Here is a 23519-nt window from a genome sequence, read left to right as displayed (position 1 = left end):
ACTAACAACTAATTAACAATAGAAGAAGCATATGCAGCACACCAACAATTGGTTAGAAGTGAACCGAGGACCAGTTATAGGATGTAGAATTGGGTTATACAACTTAAATATGAGGCACGCTTTCATTTTTCTGGTAAATAGAAGTCAGCCTTAAGAAACAAGCCTAAGTTGCTTTGAAACACTATAAAAGATGTATTTTTTCTTCATTAGATTAGTAGGCTAAAACCCTGTGCAGTCGCCCATCCTGCACAGCCTCAAGGCTGAATGAACCAACATAGAATTTAAATTATTAGCCTTAATTGTAATACCAAAAAATCATTTACCTTCATTATATTTTATGTTTTGGCTAGTTTTAGCAACCATGCCCATAACCTAGAAACAAGAACTGTAAGCGTCATGGGCTTGTGAAAATCATTAATTAGACCTTTGGGACTATTATCAGTCTTATTTGCCTGGGTAGGTTTAGGGTTCCAAACTTTTCATATTAAATATCTGCATATTAATCACTCTTTGACAAATGCATTTCCTCCAACTGCATTTCCTCCAGCACATGGCGTTGCTCGGTTGCACCGTCTTGCATCCATTGATGACATGTCAATTCAAAGCCAGAAGAGAAAGCACTAGTTATATTTTTCTGGTCAATAAAAAGGTGCTCACAATGTTTTAAGTTGAAAGAAATTCAATAGTTAAAAGTCAATATGATACATGTGGTTTACTTACATACTCTAAACCTTCATTAGTGAAACACATTATTTAGGGAGACTTAGAGTATAATTTATTCAGTAATGCTACACTTACCACATTTTTTATACCACAATTTCATACCATCTTACATGGCATTCATACATTGGACACTAAAAATTAAAAAATAAAACCAAAAAAAGAAAAAGGAAATACCCTTCAAGTAAAGTAATGACACATCAGGTGGGATACAAATGTGGGAAAAAAAATGTGGGACAACTAGCATTATTGTAATTTATTTTATGAGTCTTTCTTAAATTAAGACTGGTAGTGATTTAGAGTTTTTAATTAAGTCATTTTATTTTTCTTCTTTAACGACTTTAACGGCTTTATGTTAGGTTTTAACTCTAAGATTTTGGGTGGCCTCTACAAAGCCTACTCTACTCCCTACGAGAGGAAATACCTTTCAAATAGAGGTAAATACTCTTCAAATCTGGAAATAACTTTATTATGAATTAAAAAAAATTTCTTATAAATTAAAAGGATTTTATTATGAATTAAAATGATTTTCTTATAAATTGTAAAACACTCTCGGTCTCCATCTAAAAACTATTTTTTTAAAAAAGGATCTAAGTCTAATTATCTCAACTATTTATTAGTTTGGCAATGTCATATTGCCATAATTTAAATATGAAAGAAGTATTATGTTGTGCAGTCTACATTCACAATCGAGCTACATAGCACTGTTATGTTTTCAAACTGATCAGCAAGTGAACATTACCTAAGTTTATTAGCTCAACTTATATATATAAATAATATACTTTTCTAATCACTTACAAAGAGAATTTTCTCTGTCTATTTACCTGTATGACATATCAAATAGAAAATAGAGAGATTTAGAGTTCAGTCCATTTTATGAGTCTTTTTTAAATTAAAACCAGTAGTGATTTAGGATTTTTAATCAAGGACTTTATTATAAATTAAAATGATTTTCTAATAAATTAAAAGAATTTTGTTATAAATTTAAAAATATTTTCTTATAAATTAAAATGACTTTATTATAAATTAAAAAGATTTTCTTATAAATTTCAAAACCCTCTCATTCTTCATCTAAAAACTATTTTTCTAAAGGACCCAATCATAAACCCTTTCCTTCTCTTGTATAGAGACATATTATATTAATATAGTATAATTATCTAATTATTTTTACATTTTACGAATTATGTCATGTGTCACTTTATTCTTCCAAAAATCATTTTAATTCATTGTTTACAATGGTATGTCAATTTTGCATCTTTTTATTTATCTAAGTTGATAGTGACGCTTAGGTGATAAATTTTTGGTTAACTAAGCTTAGGAATAAAGTGGGTCAAAATTAGTTTTAGGTAAAGTTTAAGAGCATGGGCATAATTACTCTTACAAAAATACTTTAGAGTTAACTAGTTAGTAAAATAATATAGTATTTACCACACTTTTGGGCTCATTAAAAAATGTAATATCATGATCCAAAACGTTTATATTTTAGGTCTCTATTCAAAGTTCAATCTTGCAAAAAATCATCAAATCAGAAATCATTTAGTCATTTGATTATCATTACAATCATTTCATGTTTTATTGAAATTTTGTGTTTATCCATTTACATGAGCACAATTAGTTTACTAATAATTAGCCAAATGATTTCTGATTTAGTTTATTTTTTGTAAAAATAATATTTGAATAAGAACCTAAAAATTAAACGGTTCGAATTATAAAATTACATTTTGTAGCGAGTTAAAAATGATAATTAGTGCCATATTATTTTAATAACAGATTTATTTTAGAGCTCTCTTCGTTAAGACATTAACCCTAATATGACTATTGAGATACTGTCTCTCGTCACAATAGGGAGAGACACGTAAACATACATGATTTTTTTTTTTGTCGAAAAATAAATGAAAATTTTATCGACTATTGATTGAGGGCTCTCACCTGGCTCTGCCGGTGACCTGAATTGTTGAGTTAGCCCTTTAATCTTATGAGAATGGCTCTTCAATAGTTCAATGTCGGCAAACTCCGCAACCAGTAATTGTATGAAAATGTCACTCCTCTTTATCTAAATACACACTGTTCGCCTCTCTCTCTTCTCTGCAACTTCCCTCAAAGGAACTCAACTGCAACAAAGGTATTTTCTTTTTCTTTGGGTTGTTCTTCGATATTGATTGGTATTTTTGTATGAAATATATTCTTGTCTCAGTCGGTTGATATTTGGTCAAGTTAAGCGCCAACAGAACCAAATGAAATGCTTCCAATTTCTTCTTTTATTTTCTTTTGGGTTCTCGTTTTGTGCTTTTGTTTTTTCTTTTTTTCTTTTAATATTGCTGTAATGTTGAAGTTGCTTGAATGGTTTCACTTTGTTAATGAGATATTGGGTTTTAGTGTCTGAATAACACGGTAGTGATTTGAAGGTGGTTGCTTTTCTTGGGTTTAAGTGGGTTTGTTAATTTGATTGTAATATAGATGGGTTATGGTGGTTGCTTGGGGCGAGTAACAATCTGACTTTTTCCATTTCCACAAAACAAGTGGAACCCATGTCCAGCCTTCTTTGTGTATCATCTCTCTGTCTCTCTGTCTTTCTCTTTCTTTCTCTACTTGAATTTCACACTCTTTCTGGTCTCTCTCTTTTGGACTTTCCTTTTACATTAAATTTAATATGTCCATTAGTTTTGGTTCATCATGCCCAGTTTTCTTTTTCTTTTTTTTTATGTTTTTTTTTTTCTATTTTAGTTTCTTTTTCTTCTTCTGGGTTGAGTGACTATTAATTTATGCATTAGACTTCATATTGAATCATAGCATATATTTTGGAGTTTTTAATGAATACTTATATTTTGTATTTTCTTTTGCATAGATTAGGACCTTACAACGTTACGATACAATTTGATTTATATATGCAACTATCCAAAGTAACATCCCAAGTTTAACAGCCATGGAAAGTATATATGCAACTTCTCCATTTGACTGGTTTATGATATTCCTTTGTTAATTCATGGGACTTTTTTTGCTTCTTTTGCAGATGAGCTGCTAAGTACTAAGCTGGTTGCGGTAAGGATATACAGCCCTATGGCTACTGTTGAATCTATACAAAATGTTCCGGTTCAAGATCCACCAGGGGAGGAGTTCTCTTCTGCCGATTTGACTTGGACCAAATTTGGCACTTCTGAGCAACATGATGATGTGGCCCTCATTCCTTATGAACGAGTGGAGGACTTTATAATTGGTGAATGCTCAAATGTAGAATGCCCAACACGGTTTCATATTGAGAGGGGAAGAAAGAGAAAGATGGGCACCTTAAAGGAGTACAGGGATGATGAGTATTTGGAATATAGGCTGTGAGTAAAGAACTTCTTAAACTTTACTACCTTATTGCTCTTATATTTTCTTTTCCTAAAGGATAACAGGTTTATTTTGCCATTATCATTGTCAAATAATAATTCTGTGACAGGGCATTGCGCTTTGATAATTTTAAACTTTTGAGTTTTCAGCTTATCGAAACTCTGGTTCAGGCCTAGAAGGACAACATTGGGATTTTGTTTTGCTCCAATTACCATTGAGATTTGGGATTGTTATAACTGAAAGCTAAAACCTTGTTATGGATAGAAACATTGGATCACAAATATAAATGTTGTGCTTTAGCTGGAAAATTAGGCATATGAGTAATGAGTGTTTAGATGGACATTAAAAAAATAGTCTTTTCCCCTTTCATTCATCATCACTGCTGTTTCCTTAACTTAGGCACTACACTTATTAAGTTGGTCTTTCTTCTTTCTCCTTGAAGGTATTGGTGTTCTTTTGGTCCTGAAAATTATGGGGAAGGTGGGGATATATTACCTAGCAGAAGATATCGACTCAACACCCGCAATCGTGCTGCTAGGCCTCAATCCATGCGGGGCTGTACATGCAATTTTGTAGTGAAGCGTCTGTATACACGTCCATCACTTGCACTACTTATATATCATGAGAGGCGCCATGTGAACAAATCTGGTTTTATTTGCCATGGCCCACTTGACGGAGATGCCATTGGCCCCGGAGCCAAGAAAATTCCATATATCTGTAATGAGATTCAACAACAAACAATGTCAATGATCTATCTAGGCATTCCTGAAGAAAATGTACTAGAGAAACACATTGAGGGGATTGAGCGATATTGTGGTTCAAATGCAAAAGTCAACAGCCTTGCTTCCCAGTATGTACACAAACTTGGGATGATTATTAAACGGTCTACCCATGAGTTGGATCTTGATGATCAAGCTAGCATCCGCATGTGGGTTGAGCGCAATCAAAAGTCCATATTCATCTATCAGGACACTTCAGAAACAGATCCTTTCATTTTGGGGATTCAAACAGGGTGGCAGCTGCAACAAATGATGCGTTTTGGCCATCGTAGTCTGATTGCAGCCGATTCAACTTTTGGCATAAAGAGACTTAAGGTAACTAAATCATTGATGCTGTGTGTACAAGCTTGAAAGCTGACTAAATCTCTCACATGCTCTATGAGATTGCTCTCAAGCCTTCTAAGGTTTAGTAGGGTCTGTATCTTGTTATCACATTGACTAGTTTGCCCTCACATTTTCATTTTAAATATGAGGTTCATTTTGGAATTTAGAGGTTATTGAGTCATGAATGATCCAGTCCAAAAAAAAAAAGTCATGAATGTATAACTCAGGGCTTTTATATTTTTGTATGGATTTGAGGATGTATACAGAACTAATTGATGCTTATTGATATGTGTTTGAAATGGCAGTATCCTTTGTGCACACTTCTTGTCTTTGATTCAAGACAACATGCGCTCCCTGTCGCATGGGTCATCACACGTAGTTTTGCAAAGCCAGATGTGTCTAAATGGATGAAAGCTCTACTTGCTCGAGCTCATAGTATTGACCGTGATTGGAAAATCAATGGGTTTTTAATTGATGATGCAGCAGCTGAGACTGATCCCATCAGGCAGGATGCTCTTGCTCTTTAATTCTGCATTCATTAAAGTTATCAGCCTATAGTTTATTCTAATAACCCTGATTTCTGGTCTTTCAGAGAAATTTTCGGTTGTCCTATCCTATTTTCCCTCTGGCGTGTTCGTAGATCATGGCTGAGGAATATTGTAAAGAAATGCAATAACATTGAAGTTCAGCGGGAAATTTTTAAACGTCTGGGGAATCTTGTGTATAGCATTTGGGGTGGAAGTGATGCCCTGGTTGCCTTACAAGAACTAACCCAGGATTTCGTTGATCAGACTGCTTTTATGGAATATTTTAAGTGCTCTTGGGTGCCTAAGATTGGTTAGATCTCTCTCTCTCTCTCTCTCTCTTGATACACATGCCTGCACATCTCATGTCAAATGGTCTTAAAAGTTTTGAGTGAAACTATTCATATATTATTTCTTGTTAACAGAAATGTGGCTTTCAACAATGAGAAGTCTTCCACTTGCAAGCCAGGAGGCATCTGGTGCCATTGAAGCATATCACGTGAAGTTGAAAGTGAAATTGTTTGATGATTCACATCTTGGAGCACTCCAAAGAGTTGATTGGTTGGTACACAAGCTTACAACAGAGCTACATTCAAGCTACTGGCTTGACCGCTATGCTGACGAATGTGATTCTTTTCAAAATGTTAAGGAGGAATATATTGCTTCTACATCATGGCACAGGGCACTGCAAATTCCTGATTCTGCTGTTACCTTGGATGATAAAGACCACCTCTTTGCCAAGGTTTTAAGCCAGAAGGACAGTGGCATTGTGCATCTTGTGTGGAATCCTGGATCAGAATTTGCCTTCTGCGATTGTGCATGGTCAATGCAAGGAAACCTTTGCAAGCATGTCATCAAAGTCAATATGGTCTGTGAAAGTCGTCAAGGTTATCAACCTTCCATGTCATTTCAGTCATTCAAAGAGATGCTGACGGACATATCGAAAAAACCTATGGATGATTCAGTTGGATTAGATCTGTCAATGGCCTGGACTCTGCAGATGCTTGATCAAATACAAAAGCTTGTAGAACTGAGTAATTCTAGTGATATTGGCACAGTGGTAAATAACCTGCCATTGCAATGGGTATCTAAGAAAGGCAGAACAGGTGTTGGAAAGCCATCAACTGCTCTGGCTCTTCCTTCTGGTTCCAATGGTGCAAAGAGTGCTGCAGCAAGGAAGAAGAATCGGAAGCGAAAAAGACTGTCAAGATTAAGATGATTGTTTGGGTTGGCAGATAGATGTATAATTCCCTATTTGTACAACTCTTTTTAATTTCATATTCATTATGAAAGAAAATATAGAACAATTTGATTTAGCTGTGACTATTTTATGATCTCCATTTTCACAGGAAATTGTAGCTAGACTTACTACTAACATGATTAGTTGAAATACATGGAAATGCTGTCTTGCATTGCAGATTGATACTTCGTTAAAAATGTTACTTTTAACCAAGCAGTACTATAGCTTACTTGGTAGCATACTATCACAATTTTCTTTCTTTGCCCGATAACCCTTGAGTTATATATTATTATTATTATGGTCCAACTCTTGAATTTAGCTGAAATCATTTCAGGAGACAAGTTTCCAAGTTTGGAAAACTTGGACTGGACCAACTTATACAACCCCAATGGGATTGGACCAACATATACAACCCCTATGGGACTGGACCAACTAATACAACCCCAATCACTCAGCTATTCAAATGTTTGCTTTGTCAGTTAAACACTTAAACCTCACTCCCGAGTCCTAAGAAACATTAACATACCAAGCAAAGCAACAACTTGTAGTAGTAGAAGGGGATGAAACTCGAAGCAAATGTGATAAGCCCAAAACTCCACTGAGATCGTGTACTTTCCAGTGAGAACGTGTAGCTTCTAGACTCCTCCACATTTAGAGAATTGACACGTGTCAACCCTCCACAGCTACACGCACAAACAGTATTTTGGCGGCGCATGCTGATTTTTTTATATGTTCAGGCAAAATTTTGCTTTATATGGCATTGTCTTTGAACCATTATGCATTTTAACTTGACTGTAACATGGGTTTTCTCAGTCATGTCACCGAGCTCTGTCACAGCCATGAAAAGCTCAAGAAAAGCAAGCAATTACAGGTAAGTACTAGAATACTAGATACCTGGCCATTCCAGTGTTTCATCTAGTTTTGGTTACTATTCTTTTTCTCAGATAAATTCAGATGTAAACAACGTTATTCCACATTTACTCGTTTGCATGCTTGTTACCTGATTAGTTCTGGAGCTCAAATTTTATGTTGGTGTTATGTTTAAAACCACATTGTTTTCTATTTTAAAATGAACCTCAAAATTTTAAATAAGGTGATTTTGAACATAACTACAATATCAACATATAAAAAATCAGCATAGAGTTTGAGTCCTATAAGGCTATAACTAATCACGTAATAAACATGCGAAGAAGAGAATAGCATTTTATACACTAATCTAAGAATTCTATGAATTTAAGCCAACTTATCATAAAGTATAATTAAGTTATAATCATGCATTTCTCCTTTCTAAATAATATTAGACAGTGGAGATTAAAGTAAAGATGGACTGTGAAGGGTGCGAGAGAAGAGTGAAGAAGTCAGTTGAAGGCATGAAAGGTGTCACACAAGTTGACGTAGACCCTAAGCAGAGCAAACTTACAGTCATTGGTTATGTGGACCCCAACAAGGTGTTGCAACGTGTCAAACATCGAACGGGGAAGAAGGTTGATTTCTGGCCATACGTACCATTTGATGTTGTTCCGCATCCGTATGCTCCGGTAGCTTATGACAAGAAGGCTCCGCCTGGGTATGTGCGGAACGTGTTGGTGGACCCAGAGGCTTCGGATCTCGCACGCGCTAGCTCTTTTGAGGTGAAGTATACGACGGCGTTTAGTGACGAAAACCCAAATGCATGTGTGGTAATGTAATTAATTAATCTAGTATGTTATTATGGCATTTGTAAATTTTGTAATATTTGTGTAGTAGCCTAGTAGGTAGTGATAATAGTAGCTGTAAATATTGCTTATGTTTGTTTGATGCTTATGTAAGAAAATGGAAGTGTAAGGTCATGATGGAAGAGTGTTCTTAAACAATGAGATTGCAATAGAGGTAATCTAGGTTTTTTGAAGTGGATAAAAAAAATGGAGTCTCACAATCCTAAAATTACATTTTAGGGTCAACCCAAAAGAGTGATTTGTACAATATTAAGTTATACATTAATTTGTGTTTGAACATTTATATAAATTTAGTATTTACAAGATACCAAGGTGTCAAAAATATGATAAGTAAGTCAAATTCAACTCGGTCTCGGTTGGTTTGGTTTTTCTCTTTCGGTTAGTGAGTTGGCTCGTTCTTCTTCAGTGTCGGTTAGTGAGTTCGCTTGCTTTTCTCCGGTTTCGGTCAGTGAGTTGGCTCACTCTTCTCCGGTGTCGGTTAGTGGGTTGGTTCTTCCAACACTTGGAAGAAATGGTTAAGGAAATTCGAGTCAATACCATACCATACCATCCGCTCTTATCCGGTGCGGTCAGCAGGCTGGCTCTTCCATAGCCCGAAGGTCCGAAGGAAACGAACCAACCCGCTATTAAGTAGTGGCGCAGTGGACCGATCTACTAGGTAGTACCACAATGGGCCATTCCATCTCAGCTCAGGGCCCAAATATCGAACCCAGCTCACGGCCCAGGTCCCTAAATTATCCTAAACCGGTGCGGAGACAAACTTCAAACTTCAGACTAGATACGGGTACTCTGCTTTCCAAACACATCTGTGCGTTTACATTACGGAGTCCTAAACTTCAGACGGCGTCGTTTCACGTTTTGCTGTTTCCCAAACACGTTTAGGTAGCTAGAGCAATACCTACTATAAATACCCCTCTTTGGCGTTCAGAAAATAAATTTTGGATCTAGGGCCTCCTCTCGCGTCCCAATCTTGGTTCGTAGCGGTCCTCCCTCCAAAAAACCCAAACCCTAGATTTCCCTCCCTTTCCTCTCAAACTAATTCTGCGTGGGACATTTCTTAGATCAAGATCAAACCCCTTGGAACAAGGATCAAAACCCTAGTCAGTCTATTGCGATTTTGTTCGAGCTAGGGTTTGAGAATCTTTTTTGTTCTCAGGGATCTAGAACTAGTTTGTTTGGGACTTGAACGCCTTGTGTTTGATTTGCTGGTGTAGCATACATGTCTCGGTGTTTTCCGTACCCTCCTCCTGGGTATGTGAAGAAGGGGATCCATGATGAGGCCCCGATCGAATCGATTAAGGTTTGTTGAGCATCGTCGCTTTGTGGGTCTTTGACTTTGTGCTCGACGTACTGTGTTCGATTGGATATCGTTGTTGATATGTATATTCCGATCTCATAATGATAATATTTGTAATTTTATGAGAACCCAATTAAAAAAATAGATAAAAAGATGAATATGGGGTGTAACCAAGAACTGCTTGATGGGATTTACATTCGAATAACTCTTTTAACTCTGGCCAAATATAGGCCATTAAGAGTTACCAAGCATGATTTCACTTCATGGGTTTTTGTTGGAATGGACGAATTTGGGTTTTGAGTGGGTCTCTAAATTTTAACTAGCCAAAGTTCTCACTTAATTGATAACTGCCCCTTTGTGTATAAGTCTTTAGCAATTGGTACATTTGCAAATTTTTGTGTTTGCGCGTTGACTATAGTATCCCAAAAACTTCATACATGTGTGTGATTAAAGTAGAAAGCAGTGTTTTAACAGTAATGCAATGGAAACATGGTTTTGCAATGAGACATTCCTTGTGAAACTTTGTATAAGTTGTATCAGTGCCGTAGCATTTACACCTTGTGTGTTCATGCACATGACCTATGTGTAGAAGAATGTAAAGGCACCACCATGATCTGTGTTTTTGCTATATGAAAGATGTTGTCTGGTATTCTTGTTTGAAGCATGTTCTCGCTCCTTACAGAGTTAGTGGATTAGGCAGCGACCTTCGAAGTCAAGTATGTCCTTAGACTCTAAGTTCATTGGCTTATAGGTTATTAAAGTTTATTAGATTGGATGGTTCACGCATCAGATAATGTTATAACAGTTTATGTTTCTTAAGTTATTAATAAGTTCGGGGTTTTTAAGTTTTGCCTATTTGCTTAGTGTGCATGGAAAGACTGATGTATAGATAGAAAGAATCACACGTGGTGGGTTGATGTTATAGGATTTAAGCTTTTTTGGTTTGATAGGTAGGGTTTAAGTTTGTTTTAAAGATGCCTTGGTGGTGAAATGGTAGACACGCAAGACTCAATATTGTCTTGTGCTTAAGTGCGTGGAGGTTCGAGTCCTCTTCAAGGCATAAAATGAGAGTTCTTGTAGTTTATGTTGGAGTAGAATTGACCATCTTTTGCTTTAGTTTAACCTTAAAATACTTCCCTGCATGTTGGAACTAGAGAGGGGGTTCTTGGTGAGAGGGGAGGGGGGAAGAGGAATGTAAGATGATCTTTTTGCCTAAATTTTACATTCTGATTGGTTGAGGTGCTTCTTGGAGCAAAGATTGTTATTGATGCCATGAAATTCTATTAACACTAGATACAAAGAAGTAATATCAGACACTATTGTATTGATTAGTACACAACCTAAATTCTTTGTTGTAGATCATGTGGAGATGTTTATGGCTTCATTGTGGATTGAATGAATATCATTGTTCTTAGTGCGTCCTTGGGAACTAAACTTCTAGCACTGTTTTCCTCCTGCTTCGTATTTGAAAATTGATCTTGAAAGGATGTTATGTCACTATCAGACAATTTGTGCTTCAATGTCTTCTAAATGTGGTCTGCTTTTGCTTGCTTGTTGCTCAACTGTTCCTTTATAAGTTCACAAATTGATGGTTACTCTGGCCATTTGAAGCTCCCAAGAGAAGATGACAAGGCCAAGAAAGAAAAGAAGAAAGAGAAAAAACGAGAGAAGAAAGAAAAGAAGGCTAGAGAAAATGGGGAGATTGAAGATAAGAAGCACCGTCATAAAAAAAGGGATAAAGATGAAAGGCACCAAGATAGTAAAAAAGGTAGAGACCATGAAAAGAAGAGAAAACAGGAAACAGAAATTCTTAAGAGTAGCCTTACTGAAGAACATGGGCATCCGGCTGGTTCCCAGAACTCTTCTGATAGTACCCTTAACAGCAACAAAAGGCAGAAGCAGAACTCTTCTCCTAATGGCAAGCAAAATCCTGGTGAGTGTGTTTTTGTTTCTTCGTTACCTGGGAGAAGGTTGTTTCCCTGTTGGGTTTGTTAGCTTCACATGGGCACTGATATTCTTTCTTCAAAATGTTATTATTGATGTGAAGGCATTTTTCGGATCCGGTTGCCTCTCCAAAGGCACAAAGATCCAGAAGTGCTACCCAGAGAGGAACAACCTTGCCAGTTGACTCTCCAAAAGCACAAAGATCCTGAAGTGCTACCCAGAAAGCAACAACGGGTTCCTCTCCAAGGGCACAAAGATCATGAAGTGCTACCCAGAGAGCAACAGCCGGTGCCTCTCCTAAGGCACAAAGATTCAGAAGTGCTACCCAGAGAGCAACTACGGGTGCCTCTCCAGAGGCACAAACATCCAGAAGTGCTACCCGGAGAGCAACTAGGTGTGCCTCTCCAAAGGCACAAACATCCAGAAGTTCTACCCAGCAAGGAACAACCTTGCTCTGCCTCGGGAAGGACTGATAATGCCTTTGTTCGAGGGATGTATGAACCTTCTCCTAGACAAGGCAGAGATGAGGGAGAACATCCTTGTTCTACTTCCGGAAATGTGGGCCAAGAGCTTCCTTCCAGACTTAGTAAAGAAAAGCCCAGCCCCTCTCTCCAAGCAACTGGCAGTGGTTCTCCCTCTATAGCATCACAATACAGAGAGCTAATCGAGAACTGGGATCATCCTCCTCTGTTGCAAAGTCTTCCCATGGATTGTGGTGATCAGGGATGGTTGTTTGCGACCAAGAAGAGCCAAAACTGTGGGGTTGAGAAACATAGAGTTGTCAGTGACAACTTGAGCTACGGAGACTCAACGTCTTGGCCATGTGCTCGCCACTTGCCTGAAGCCGATATATATGCTTTACCATTTACAGTACCTTTCTAAATTGCCCTTGGAAGTTGGAAGAGAGACAAGTGAGGAGCTGAGAGCGCCAATGAACTTGGTTCTTCATATTTTTATTGGGTGCTGAAAGTGTGAAGAGGTTGTTTCTGGCTTTTCTGCTGTTTTGTTTGCCCTTTGTGCCTGGAGCAACACTTTGTTGGGTTTTATGATGTTGGAGAGTTTTCACAAATAGCAAAGGTGGAGATTGGCGAATTAAAGTTTTCTTCATGTAGGTTGACATAATGATGCTCGACCCAAAAAAGAAAAAAATATGACATATTTGATGTATCACAGGTTCAATTCTTTTAATCAATCATAGTATCATTCAGTTTTCATGGTTTGGCGATTAATTGTCTCGTACAATTTACTCACTGTTTTCGGTAATTGGCACATTTGGCTCTCGCTGAAAGTTTGACACCCGAGTTCATTATCAAGTTAGCCAAGCAAATGTCTAATGAGGGTTTAAGTTGATTTAATTTGAGGATCGCATGCGAGCAAAATCATCAATACAAAATATTAAATCAGAAAGTAACACTATTTTTGGTCTGATTCATGATGGTGATTAAATGATTGAATTTTTTTTTTTTTTATGGTGATTAAATGAATAGTGGTTTTTTATTTAGTTAATTTTTATGTATAAATGATTCTTGAAGGAACTTAAAAAATACATTGCTTGAATTTTTGGCCAAGCAATAAATTGTTTGAATCTTAAGATCACATTGCGGGTTTGACAATGTGGTTCTCAAATTAGACCTAAGTTCTCATTAAATCGTCACTCTATGCTGATTTTGTTTAGCATTAGAAAGAACTTATGTTGATCTCAAATAGTTTGCAAAAAGAGTCTCTTAACAAAATGAGAGCATAATGTTAAATGACATTTGTTCTCGTTTCTAATTAACTTGCAAAGTTACCTTACAAGTTAATTTAGTAATTCAATTACACATAATAAGTTAATCATCGTCATTTATCATTTACTTTGTACAAACTCTTCTTATATGACACTATAATGAACTAAAAGAGACGAGAATGAATTCTCTATTATATTTATTTATTTATTTATTTTAATTTTAACTATGTATTACAAATCTAAACATTCACACCTAATTTTACACATACTCAAAAGTATTATTTGTTCACACACTTGTTTATAAGATGCCATCAACATTAAGGCCCCGTTTGAGATTGCGGTGGAGGCCCCAAAAGCTGCAGTGGATGACAATTCTCAATCACCTACAGCAGTTTTGGTGTTTGGTAAAAAAATAAAAAACTGTTTTTCCTCACAATTCTCAACTCCTCACAACAAAAATAGAAAGCAGGTTTCTAGGTGCTTTTGAAAGCTGCAGTGACTCACAACAACAATGAATATTTTATTTTACCCATAATACCCTCATTGATTTCTATGATTTTTATTTGTTTATTTTAAATTAAAAAATATGTCCATTGTTAGTTATATTTTATATTGTGATAATTAATTATGATATTTTATTTATAGGATTAAAATTATAATATACCTAAAAAAATACTATGCATACTTATTTAATAATGTTGTTCTTAGAAAAATTAATGCTAATAAAAATTTGTAGTCAAAAATTTCAAAAACAAGTAAAAAAACATATTATTTTTATCAAACAAATAAGTGAAATGCACTTTTAGCATCATGTCCATTTTAGTAATTATACACAGTTACAAAATTTTTATATTAACATTTACCAAACACTTTAATATTATTTTTTTGCACTCACAACACTTTTGAAAATATAATTTACCAAATACTCAACTGATTTACTTTACAGCTGACTTTACTTTACAGCTATTTTACTTCACAGCTGTTTTTTCTCGCAGCAATACCAAACTAACCCTAAAAGTAGAGCAAAAACAAACACGTAAAAATAACTAAGAAAAGATTGAAATGTAAGAAAACGGCACCTTTCCATTATCTTGGTGTATTACAGCTCTAATGTTTTGAATGATCAACAAAATGGTTACATCTAGCTATTGGTCTTAGAGAAACACTCTGCAATCTCCCGTAGATAAAAATAAACAAAATAGTTACAAAATTATTGAAACCTTGCAAGCTCAACCTTGTAACTTGTTGAGCTTTCTTTAATAAAATGTTTTGGCAATAAAAAAAAAGGTTTATTCATATATTTATCCCTATCCCCTAAAATTATAATTTCATCTCATTTTATTCTCTTAAATTTGTTTTAATTTATTTTTTATAAATTTCTCTCGTGTTTCACATAACTTGAAACCGTCAAATTCGTTAATTCTATCGTCAATTTACCCATTACTACATAGACACCACGTCAATAATTCAAACGGTGGAATAAATATATTTAACGGTTCCAAATGATGTGAAACACAAAAGAAACTTTTAAGATTAAAGGGTAAACTAAGACAATAAACTTTAAAGAAGTAAAATGAGACAAAACTTATAGTTTCAATTGCGCTAATAAGCCTTTTAAAAAAATGTGAACACAGTACCTTTCAGTCTTTCACTTTCAGAATAAAATGAAGACCCAAAATGAAATGTTCATTTTTGGTAAGTGGATCCGTTTTCGCAACCCAACTGGCCCAAATGGGCCTCGTTAAAGAAAGACCCGACCCATAAAACCGGGTCTGGAGAGTTGGACCAAATAGAATTGGTAGGACAGGCAGTTGAGGCCAAACCGAGGCGAGTCAATACGCAACCTGACGGGGAGAGAGAGAGAGAGAGAGAGAGAGAGAGAGAGACCGAGTGTTCAGAGAGAGAAAATGATCTCCAACGGTGTCGAAGACGAAGAGAAATGGCTGGCGTCTGGAATCGCCGGCCTTCAACAAAACGCCTTCTACATGCATCGCGCTCTGGTAAACTCCATCGAACTCTCAATTCTCTGCTCTCTGATTGCTGAGCTTGTTTGTTTCCCCTGAGAATTCAGAGAAACCATTTTTGTTCGCTCTTTTTTTTTCCTGCAATTTTTCGTATCAGGACTCGAACAATCTCAGAGACGCCCTGAAATATTCAGCTCAGATGCTGTCAGAGCTTCGGACCTCGAAGCTTTCCCCTCACAAATACTATGAACTCTGTAAGTACTGTTTCTCATCGATCCGGTGAGATTGAGAAATTGTTTCTACTTCGTTTTGCATTTTTGGGAAATGCTGAGTATATGTTAGCTTATTGTTGGTGATTTGTGCTTTGGATGTCTCAGATATGCGAGCGTTTGACGAATTGAGGAAATTGGAGATGTTCTTCAAGGAGGAGGCTCGGCGTGGTTGCTCTATTATCGATCTCTATGAGCTTGTGCAGCACGCTGGTAACATATTGCCCAGATTGTAAGTCTTAATTACATAAAAACCCTTCCTCCTCCTTAATCCCCAGTTGCACATTTATCACTTGACTACAATAGTTATTATTAAGAATCCCCGGGATTTGACTTTAATTGTTCGTGTTTAATTATTATGTTGCTCATACTATTTTCTTTCCTATTTGACATTGTCATCTTATTTCTTCATATACTGTATTTATGGAAGTTTAAAAATTGGTCGAAATGCTACAAGTTGAAAAACCCACTAATACTAACCTTATAAAAAAAAAGACCCGCAATTTTATACAGAAACTACTATTGATTATTTGATCTATTATCAATCTCTATGTAATCTTGTTTCTGTATGAGTTGTTTGGTTTTCATTCTAGTGTGTTTTTTGAGTGTGTTGGATTCATGTATATGAAAAACAAGTCACTGCTATAGCGTTTCCATGGTCTTATTATGTGATTCTATGATCTCTATCAGGTATCTTCTATGTACAGTAGGGTCTGTTTACATCAAATCTAAGGAAGCTCCTGCTAAGGATGTTTTGAAAGATCTTGTGGAAATGTCCCGCGGGATTCAGAATCCTGTGCGCGGGCTCTTCTTAAGGAGTTACCTTTCTCAAGTCAGCAGGGATAAGTTGCCTGATATTGGTTCTGAATATGAAGGGTAAGGAAATTAGATAGTCATTTCATTCCTATATAATTTTATGTAAGATAATGTGCATGCATTAGATTGAATTTTACTTGTTGATATTCTTTGACTTATGCAGGGATGCTGACACTGTCAGGGATGCTGTTGAGTTTGTGCTCCAAAATTTCACTGAGATGAATAAACTTTGGGTGCGGATGCAACATCAGGTTGGTTGATACTTTTATAGAGCGCTCTCATGTTTAGACATGCATGGGTACCACAATGCTTGCATGTCTTGAAGGTAAAATATGTCATGAGGGCATGATTTCTGGTCATGCAGGTGTTGTAGTGCTTGTGAATCATTCATACTCTTAGCTGATCCTGAGTTGAGGCTTGCTATCGGGCTTTCTGGTCTGCAGGGACCTGCCCGGGAAAAGGAGAAACGGGAGAAAGAAAGGAGCGAGCTACGTGATCTTGTAATATCAGTAACTAATAGCTGGTTGGTTTCACTGCTATAATGTTGCGTACGTATGCAGTGCACACTTACAGAAGGCTTCTCTGTTGTCCCTTTAGGTTGGTAAAAACCTGCATGTCCTCAGTCAGATAGAAGGTGTGGATCTGGATTTGTACAAAGATACTGTGCTTCCTAGAGTCCTGGAGCAGGTCTGATGCCATTTTATCTTACTTATTAGTTGCTTTTTTAAGTCTTATGATGTGTGACTTCCACCTGTTAACCATAAAAATTGGATTCATGACCTTGAAATTTTTAAACAGGTTGTCAATTGTAAAGATGAGCTTGCACAGTTTTATTTAATGGATTGCATAATTCAAGTCTTTCCTGATGAGTACCACTTGCAAACTCTCGATATATTGTTGGGTGCTTGCCCCCAGCTTCAGGTAGGTAACATCATAGCGCAAATTGTATGTTATCAATATTTTTTCTGATACGTGACACATTACCAACATGGTCATTTTTTAGTTTATGTTGTACCTATTTAAAATCAATTTTCTTCTATCTTGCATTCATGAGGTTTTATGCATTGATCTTTTGAAACTGAAGGTTTTTGTCATTTGATGTGGTCTTGGAGCTTATGTTCCTTCTTCACTGTAAGAGGTTTTTCCTGTGACATGTTGCGCCAATTTGAAGCCATATGGATAAATGCATATAATATGTCGTAGGAAGAGAAATGGAATGTCACGTCTCCAAAAATGAAGGCATGGAGTGTTACTTTTTTGTTTTGCTTCAAATAACAAATAAGTTAATGATAGGGCTAAAAGTTTATGGACTTCATTGGGTTATACTCCTAATTTTGGAAAATCTGGTCTGTGTTTGAAATTCTTTAGAATGTTGTGGATTTCATAATGTTCATCATTTTTATCTTTTTTTATCCCAACCTTGTGTGACCTTCTGATTTACAGCCATCAGTTGATATCAAGACAGTGCTATCCCAGTTAATGGAAAGGCTTTCGAATTACGCTGCTTCAAGTGCAGAAGTGTTGCCTGAGTTCTTACAAGTAGAAGCTTTTTCTAAACTGAGCAATGCTATTGGAAAGGTAAATCTTTTTGTATAATAAATTGGCAATCAAATATGCGAACCTTGCAAAACAAGGCTTGTGCTATGTCTTGATTATTATTATTATTTTTTTCATATATACTGTCACCAAGAGTAGTAGCACATAGACTCCCCAAGCTTTAGTGAACTTCTTGTACTCCTGCAAGATAAGGTGTTGGTATTACATATAAACTGTGACCAAGTTTTCAGTAGTGCGATATATATGCTTTCCTGTCCTGAATCCTGAATCCTGATATTTGTGTTTTTGTTTGTTTATCTATTTTAGTGTTTCAATATTTCATAATTCAAGTCTGCCTCCAAAGAGTTACATCATGGCCTATTTATAGGGCCAATCTGAAAATCACATCAAATCCTTTATCACTTATCAAATTAATCTCCAATCCAAAATTAAATCAAATTAAATTCTCCAATTAACTCAATTCTTGATCAATTCCCTTTTCAAATCAAATTAAACTTCCTAGTCAACTTAAATTCCTAAAGCAATTCAAACTATTCGAATGATTGCACATCAACTGTCATTTTTTTTGTGGATTTTGAAAATGATTTGTGTCAAGTCATGCACCATGATTTTTGCTTACTCGTGGTTCAAAGTTGTCTTATCCTTTATATATCTTGGATACTTAGTTGTATCCTTAGATTTTTCCTTCCAAAATGTTTGTTATCATTCCTCCTTTTCTCTTCACCTATATAATTCTTTTAGAAAATGTGACTAAATATCTAGCTATCTATAATGTTTTTCTTATATGCTGATGCAGGTGATTGAAGCACAGGTTGACATGCCTATCATTGGTATTGTAACTTTATATTCATCTCTTCTGAAATTTACCCTCCATGTGCACCCTGATCGACTTGATTATGCTGATCAAGTGTTGGTATGTTCCCTTTACAAACTTCTCTCACATATTTATATTTAGTTCTATGTACATCATCGTTGTTGATGCCATTTAGTATAAGTGAAATGGGTTCTCTTGGGCAAATGGCATTAGTGGGCTAAATGTTGGGTAGACCTACCCTTACAATTTACTGTTGTATATACATGGTAATTTTGGTTTTCTTATACATTGCAGTTGCTCCAAAACCAACATGCAAGAATGAGATAGGTGTCCTTGGAATTTTTTTTTTCAACTTTTTATTTCTTTTAAAAAGAATTAGAGGGATGCATGATGGGGTTGTCCCCCCAACCAAATACCCAAGTTGCACTTGCTCTTAAGGATGAAACCTAGGTTTGCTCTTTATGCTATAATAGATGTATAATCAGCAAGGTCTGTTCTTGTAATTGAGTTTTCTTGTGCGGGTAGACACAAGTTTACTTCATGCTAGTATGTATTAATCAATGGGCTATTTATTATGGGAACGGGTTTAAACATTGTTGTATAAAAGAAGGTCAGCACAGATATAACTTGTTCTATTTTTATTTTATTTCTTCAGGGGTCATTTGTTAAGAAACTCTCCGGAAGAGGGAAAATTGAGGACAGCAAGGCAACAAAACAAATTGTTGCACTTTTAAGTGCTCCACTGGAGAAATATAATGATATTGTCACTGCTTTGAAGCTTTCAAATTATCCCCGGGTCATGGAATTCCTTGATAATGCAACAAATAAAGTCATGGCAACTGTTATAATTCAAAGCATTATGAAAAATACAACTCATATTTTAACTGCTGAGAAGGTATGCAACTTATTATTTGTCCTGTCCTCTGGGTTTGCTTCTTAATAACATGGAATTCTTTGTTTCTTTTATAGGTTGAGGCACTGTTTGAATTAATAAAAGGACTTATCGAGGATTTGGATGGGACTCTTCATGATGAGGTGATTTGTAAATATGTTACTGGTCATATATTTGTTGATGATATAAAAGCACCATTTTAGGCTTCCACAAAGAAGTGCTATTTTCGTCCTATTTAAGCCCAGTTATGCAATTGTTTCCTATGTTAATGCATATACTTTGGATGTGAACATATCTTTTCCTTCAACTCTAGGTTGATGAAGATGATTTCAAGGAGGAGCAGAACTCTGTTGCGCGACTTATTCAAATGTTCTGCAATGATGATCCAGAAGAGATGTTTAAGGTATCTGATCTGCTAAGTATAATAGTTCATGTGCCCCTTTCTTATGTGTAGATACTTTTTGTTCTTTTAATCTTATTTTACAAGAGCATCAGTTTAGGTTTTCCTAAGGAAAGGAAGAATTTTGTATGCAAGTTATTTCTTCCTCTGAAGTTTTAATTGCTTCATAACATTGTTCAGTACTAATATACAGAAAATGTTACTAGTGCTACAACTTTTTTTACATTTGGAACTGACATGAAAGTTGAGTTGTCATGCATTGATTCATGCTACCCCACTCCGTATGCTGCTTGTGGGGTACTGGCCATATTGATGATAGACATGGCATTATCACAGATGGTCACTTCAGTTTGTAAATAGAAATTCTAGTATGTGTAGATTACTCTTTGTATATTGTTTTTCTTTCTCAAGGGGTTTTGCATGAATTGGAGCACCTTTCATCCCAGTTGACTATAATCCTTTCCCTGAATTGCAGATCATATGTACTGTGAGGAAGCACATCCTGACTGGAGGACCAAAGCGTCTACCCTTTACTGTCCCTCCCCTAGTTTTCTCTTCTCTTAAGGTTTGCTTCTATCTGTCCAGGTCATGTAACAGTTGGATGTATTATATTTAATGCTAGTAAGCTTTGTACTTTTTTGTGTTGAGTTTTTAAATTTAAATTTCTCAAATAAGTGTGGTGTAATTATCTGTTGTGGCATTACAATAGCTTGTCTGATATTCTGGCTGCTGCATGGGAACTTTTGATAAATTGTTGGCAGTTGCCCTTTATGTCCCCTCTTTTCTTACTCTAGAGTCAAGAGTTTTGAGTAGCCTAATCTTATGCAATTAATGGAGTTTTGACATTCTCCATTGGCATCGTATATGATTCTATCTGTAATTTTCAGTTGGTTAGGCAATTGCAAGGCGGCCAGGATGAGAATCCTTTTGGAGATGAGACAGCAACTACACCAAAAAAGATTTTTCAGCTCTTGACTCAGGTAAATTATTAGTGAAAGCTTTCAGAAGGCTTGCATTTTAAACTATCTTACACAACTTGAGATTAGACTTTGATCTTTCTAAGCTAGCTAGTATGCTTCTGGTTTATTGTTTCAGACTATTGAGGCTCTGCTGAATGTTCCAGCACCTGAACTAGCATTATGTTTGTACTTGCAATGTGCTGAGGTACATTGAAATGTTCGATTTATAAATATATGGATGACCGAACAATGTTATTTCTAATTTAAATGCCTATTGTTTGTCATTACTTAGGCTGCAAATGACTGTGATTTAGAACCTGTTGCGTATGAATTCTTCACGCAAGCATATATTCTTTACGAAGAAGAAATTTCAGTAAGTTTCCCCTTGGCTTGGGAGCTAATTCTATTCCACAGCCTTTTGCCCTGTTCCATTTCTTTTCAGATTTCAATGAAACACTTAGTTATATCTACTCTTTCTTGTTTGAAAACTGAATTATATCTACTCCTTTTTCGAACACTGGGATGCATCTAATCTTTTTGGCATGCATTTTCCGTCATAGGATTCAAAAGCACAGGTGACTGCAATTCATTTGATTATTGGGACTCTCCAGAGGATGCATGTATTTGGTGTTGAGAACAGGGATACTTTAACTCACAAAGCCACAGGGGTAATCATAATTTCATTATTTATAGGGATCTATTGTTTCTACTTAGAACCTTAATTAATGCCTTGTCTTTGAGCAGTATTCAGCAAAGCTTTTAAAGAAGCCTGATCAGTGCCGAGCTGTTTATGCTTGCTCACATCTCTTCTGGGTTGATGATCAGGAGAACATGAAGGATGGGGAAAGGTGTGTGACCATGCATTTGGCTCTTCTACCCAAAATATTTTCTCATGCTTATGGCTGCACATGTCATGTTTGTATCTTAAATTTCCCAAAGGATATGCACATGATGGCAGAGCTATAATGCATGTTTCAATATATTTCCATGTCACCATCCACAGTTCTGCTTGCTAAACTTGTTATTTTTTGATTTTCAAGTGTGCTAGTTTGTGATTTTTAGAGAAATAAGGAGATTTATAATTTTCCTTACTCATTTTGGGGTGTATGAAGTACATTTAGGAATTAAGATGGAAGGGAAGGGGAAGGGATGCTTTCTAATTTCTTAAGTGTAAAAATCTTAGTGTGGACATTTATGGTTTACTATGAAACTCCATTTTCCCTGTTTGTTTATAACAGTTTTGTTTTTTCTTTTGGTACAAATTTCTATCCAGGGTACTGATTTGCCTAAAGCGAGCTTTAAGAATTGCGAATGCTGCCCAGCAGATGTCCAATGCAGCACGGGGTAGCACCGGTTCAGCAACGCTGTTTGTTGAAATACTGAACAAGTAATAGTTGCTGACCTAATTGTAACAAAGCTCATTTTTTCTGTTTTAATTTTTCTTCTATTGTGAAAGAGAAGGCCTTACTTTGTTGTGTTTTCAGGTACCTTTATTTCTTTGAGAAGGGGAACCCACAGATAACTGTTGCTTCAGTCCAAAGCCTGATCGAATTGATCACAACCGAAATGCAAAGCGACTCAACCTCGGCAGAGCCAGCTACAGATGCTTTCTTTGCCAGCACACTGCGGTACATCCAGTTCCAGAAGCAGAAAGGTGGTGCTGTTGGTGAAAAATATGAGCCCATCAAGGTGTGACTTGCTGAAGGACCAACTGCTGAAGATATGCTATTAATGTGAGAGAGCTTCGGATAAGTTCCAGTTGGTAGAGGTTGGGAACTGATTTCTCAGTGTTTTTGACTGTTTGTTTTGTGGAGAGAATCAGATGTATGTTTTGTTCCTGATGTTGAATTCATGCCTCCCAAGTCCAATGGGTCCAATGGGTCCATGGGACATTGACTTTGGGTAAGCATTCATTCGTCTAGGAAGTCTGTATGCTGATTGCGCCACTACAATGTACAATGTATATCCAACTTGCCTTACTTGGGACTTTATTGGTTAAATTTTACCTATCTTATATAAATTGACTTCGACCAGAACCAAGCACTTCTTTCTCTTGAACTCGTTGGGAAGAAAATATATTCTCATCAGTCTAATTTACATTTGAGTTTTGTTTATTCTTGAGCCAAGTCTTTTTCTTTTCCTTTGAAAATTCGTGGTGGTTGTTTTTCATGTATGATTGCTGCAATTGCTGCTTGGAAAAAATTGTACGGGACGTCAACTCTGGTGGGGTCTGGTAGGATCAGTTTTAA

At 36.2% G+C, this 23519-nt stretch overlaps 4 protein-coding genes across 4 annotated transcripts; all 4 read left to right on the top strand.

Moving 5' to 3' along the window:
• Window positions 1-2598: 2598 nt before the first annotated feature.
• Window positions 2599-7094, top strand: LOC147284841 (SWIM zinc finger family protein). Its single transcript, XM_086244484.1, has 6 exons — window positions 2599-2842; window positions 3731-4046; window positions 4493-5144; window positions 5459-5658; window positions 5746-5990; window positions 6103-7094. Exons 2-6 carry the CDS (start codon window positions 3778-3780, stop codon window positions 6894-6896), a joined length of 2160 nt encoding a protein of 719 aa, XP_086100610.1. The 5' UTR covers window positions 2599-2842; window positions 3731-3777; the 3' UTR covers window positions 6897-7094.
• Window positions 7095-7716: 622 nt separating this feature from the next.
• HIPP27 (Heavy metal transport/detoxification superfamily protein) lies at window positions 7717-8605 on the top strand. The gene is made up of 2 exons (XM_086244390.1): window positions 7717-7788; window positions 8219-8605. Exons 1-2 carry the CDS (start codon window positions 7717-7719, stop codon window positions 8603-8605), a joined length of 459 nt encoding a protein of 152 aa, XP_086100516.1.
• Window positions 8606-9584: 979 nt separating this feature from the next.
• Window positions 9585-13085, top strand: LOC147284839 (uncharacterized). Its single transcript, XM_086243786.1, has 3 exons — window positions 9585-9932; window positions 11541-11862; window positions 11977-13085. Exons 1-3 carry the CDS (start codon window positions 9852-9854, stop codon window positions 12753-12755), a joined length of 1182 nt encoding a protein of 393 aa, XP_086099912.1. The 5' UTR covers window positions 9585-9851; the 3' UTR covers window positions 12756-13085.
• A 2354-nt stretch (window positions 13086-15439) lies between these two features.
• Window positions 15440-23383, top strand: LOC147284838 (vacuolar protein sorting-associated protein 35A-like). Its single transcript, XM_086244376.1, has 21 exons — window positions 15440-15599; window positions 15721-15817; window positions 15941-16064; window positions 16523-16708; window positions 16812-16899; window positions 17092-17148; window positions 17246-17335; window positions 17447-17569; window positions 18092-18226; window positions 19002-19118; window positions 19675-19914; window positions 19989-20054; window positions 20225-20314; window positions 20787-20876; window positions 21199-21291; window positions 21407-21475; window positions 21563-21643; window positions 21831-21938; window positions 22015-22118; window positions 22544-22657; window positions 22755-23383. Exons 1-21 carry the CDS (start codon window positions 15507-15509, stop codon window positions 22963-22965), a joined length of 2376 nt encoding a protein of 791 aa, XP_086100502.1. The 5' UTR covers window positions 15440-15506; the 3' UTR covers window positions 22966-23383.
• The last annotated feature ends 136 nt before the right edge of the window (window positions 23384-23519 follow it).

Source organism: Dryas octopetala, chromosome 5, assembly GCF_963921425.1.
Source record: "Dryas octopetala chromosome 5, drDryOcto1.1, whole genome shotgun sequence".
NCBI lineage: Eukaryota > Viridiplantae > Streptophyta > Magnoliopsida > Rosales > Rosaceae > Dryas > Dryas octopetala.
The sequence above is the reverse complement of the archived record's forward strand: the minus strand, read 5'-3'. Positions and strand labels throughout refer to the sequence as shown.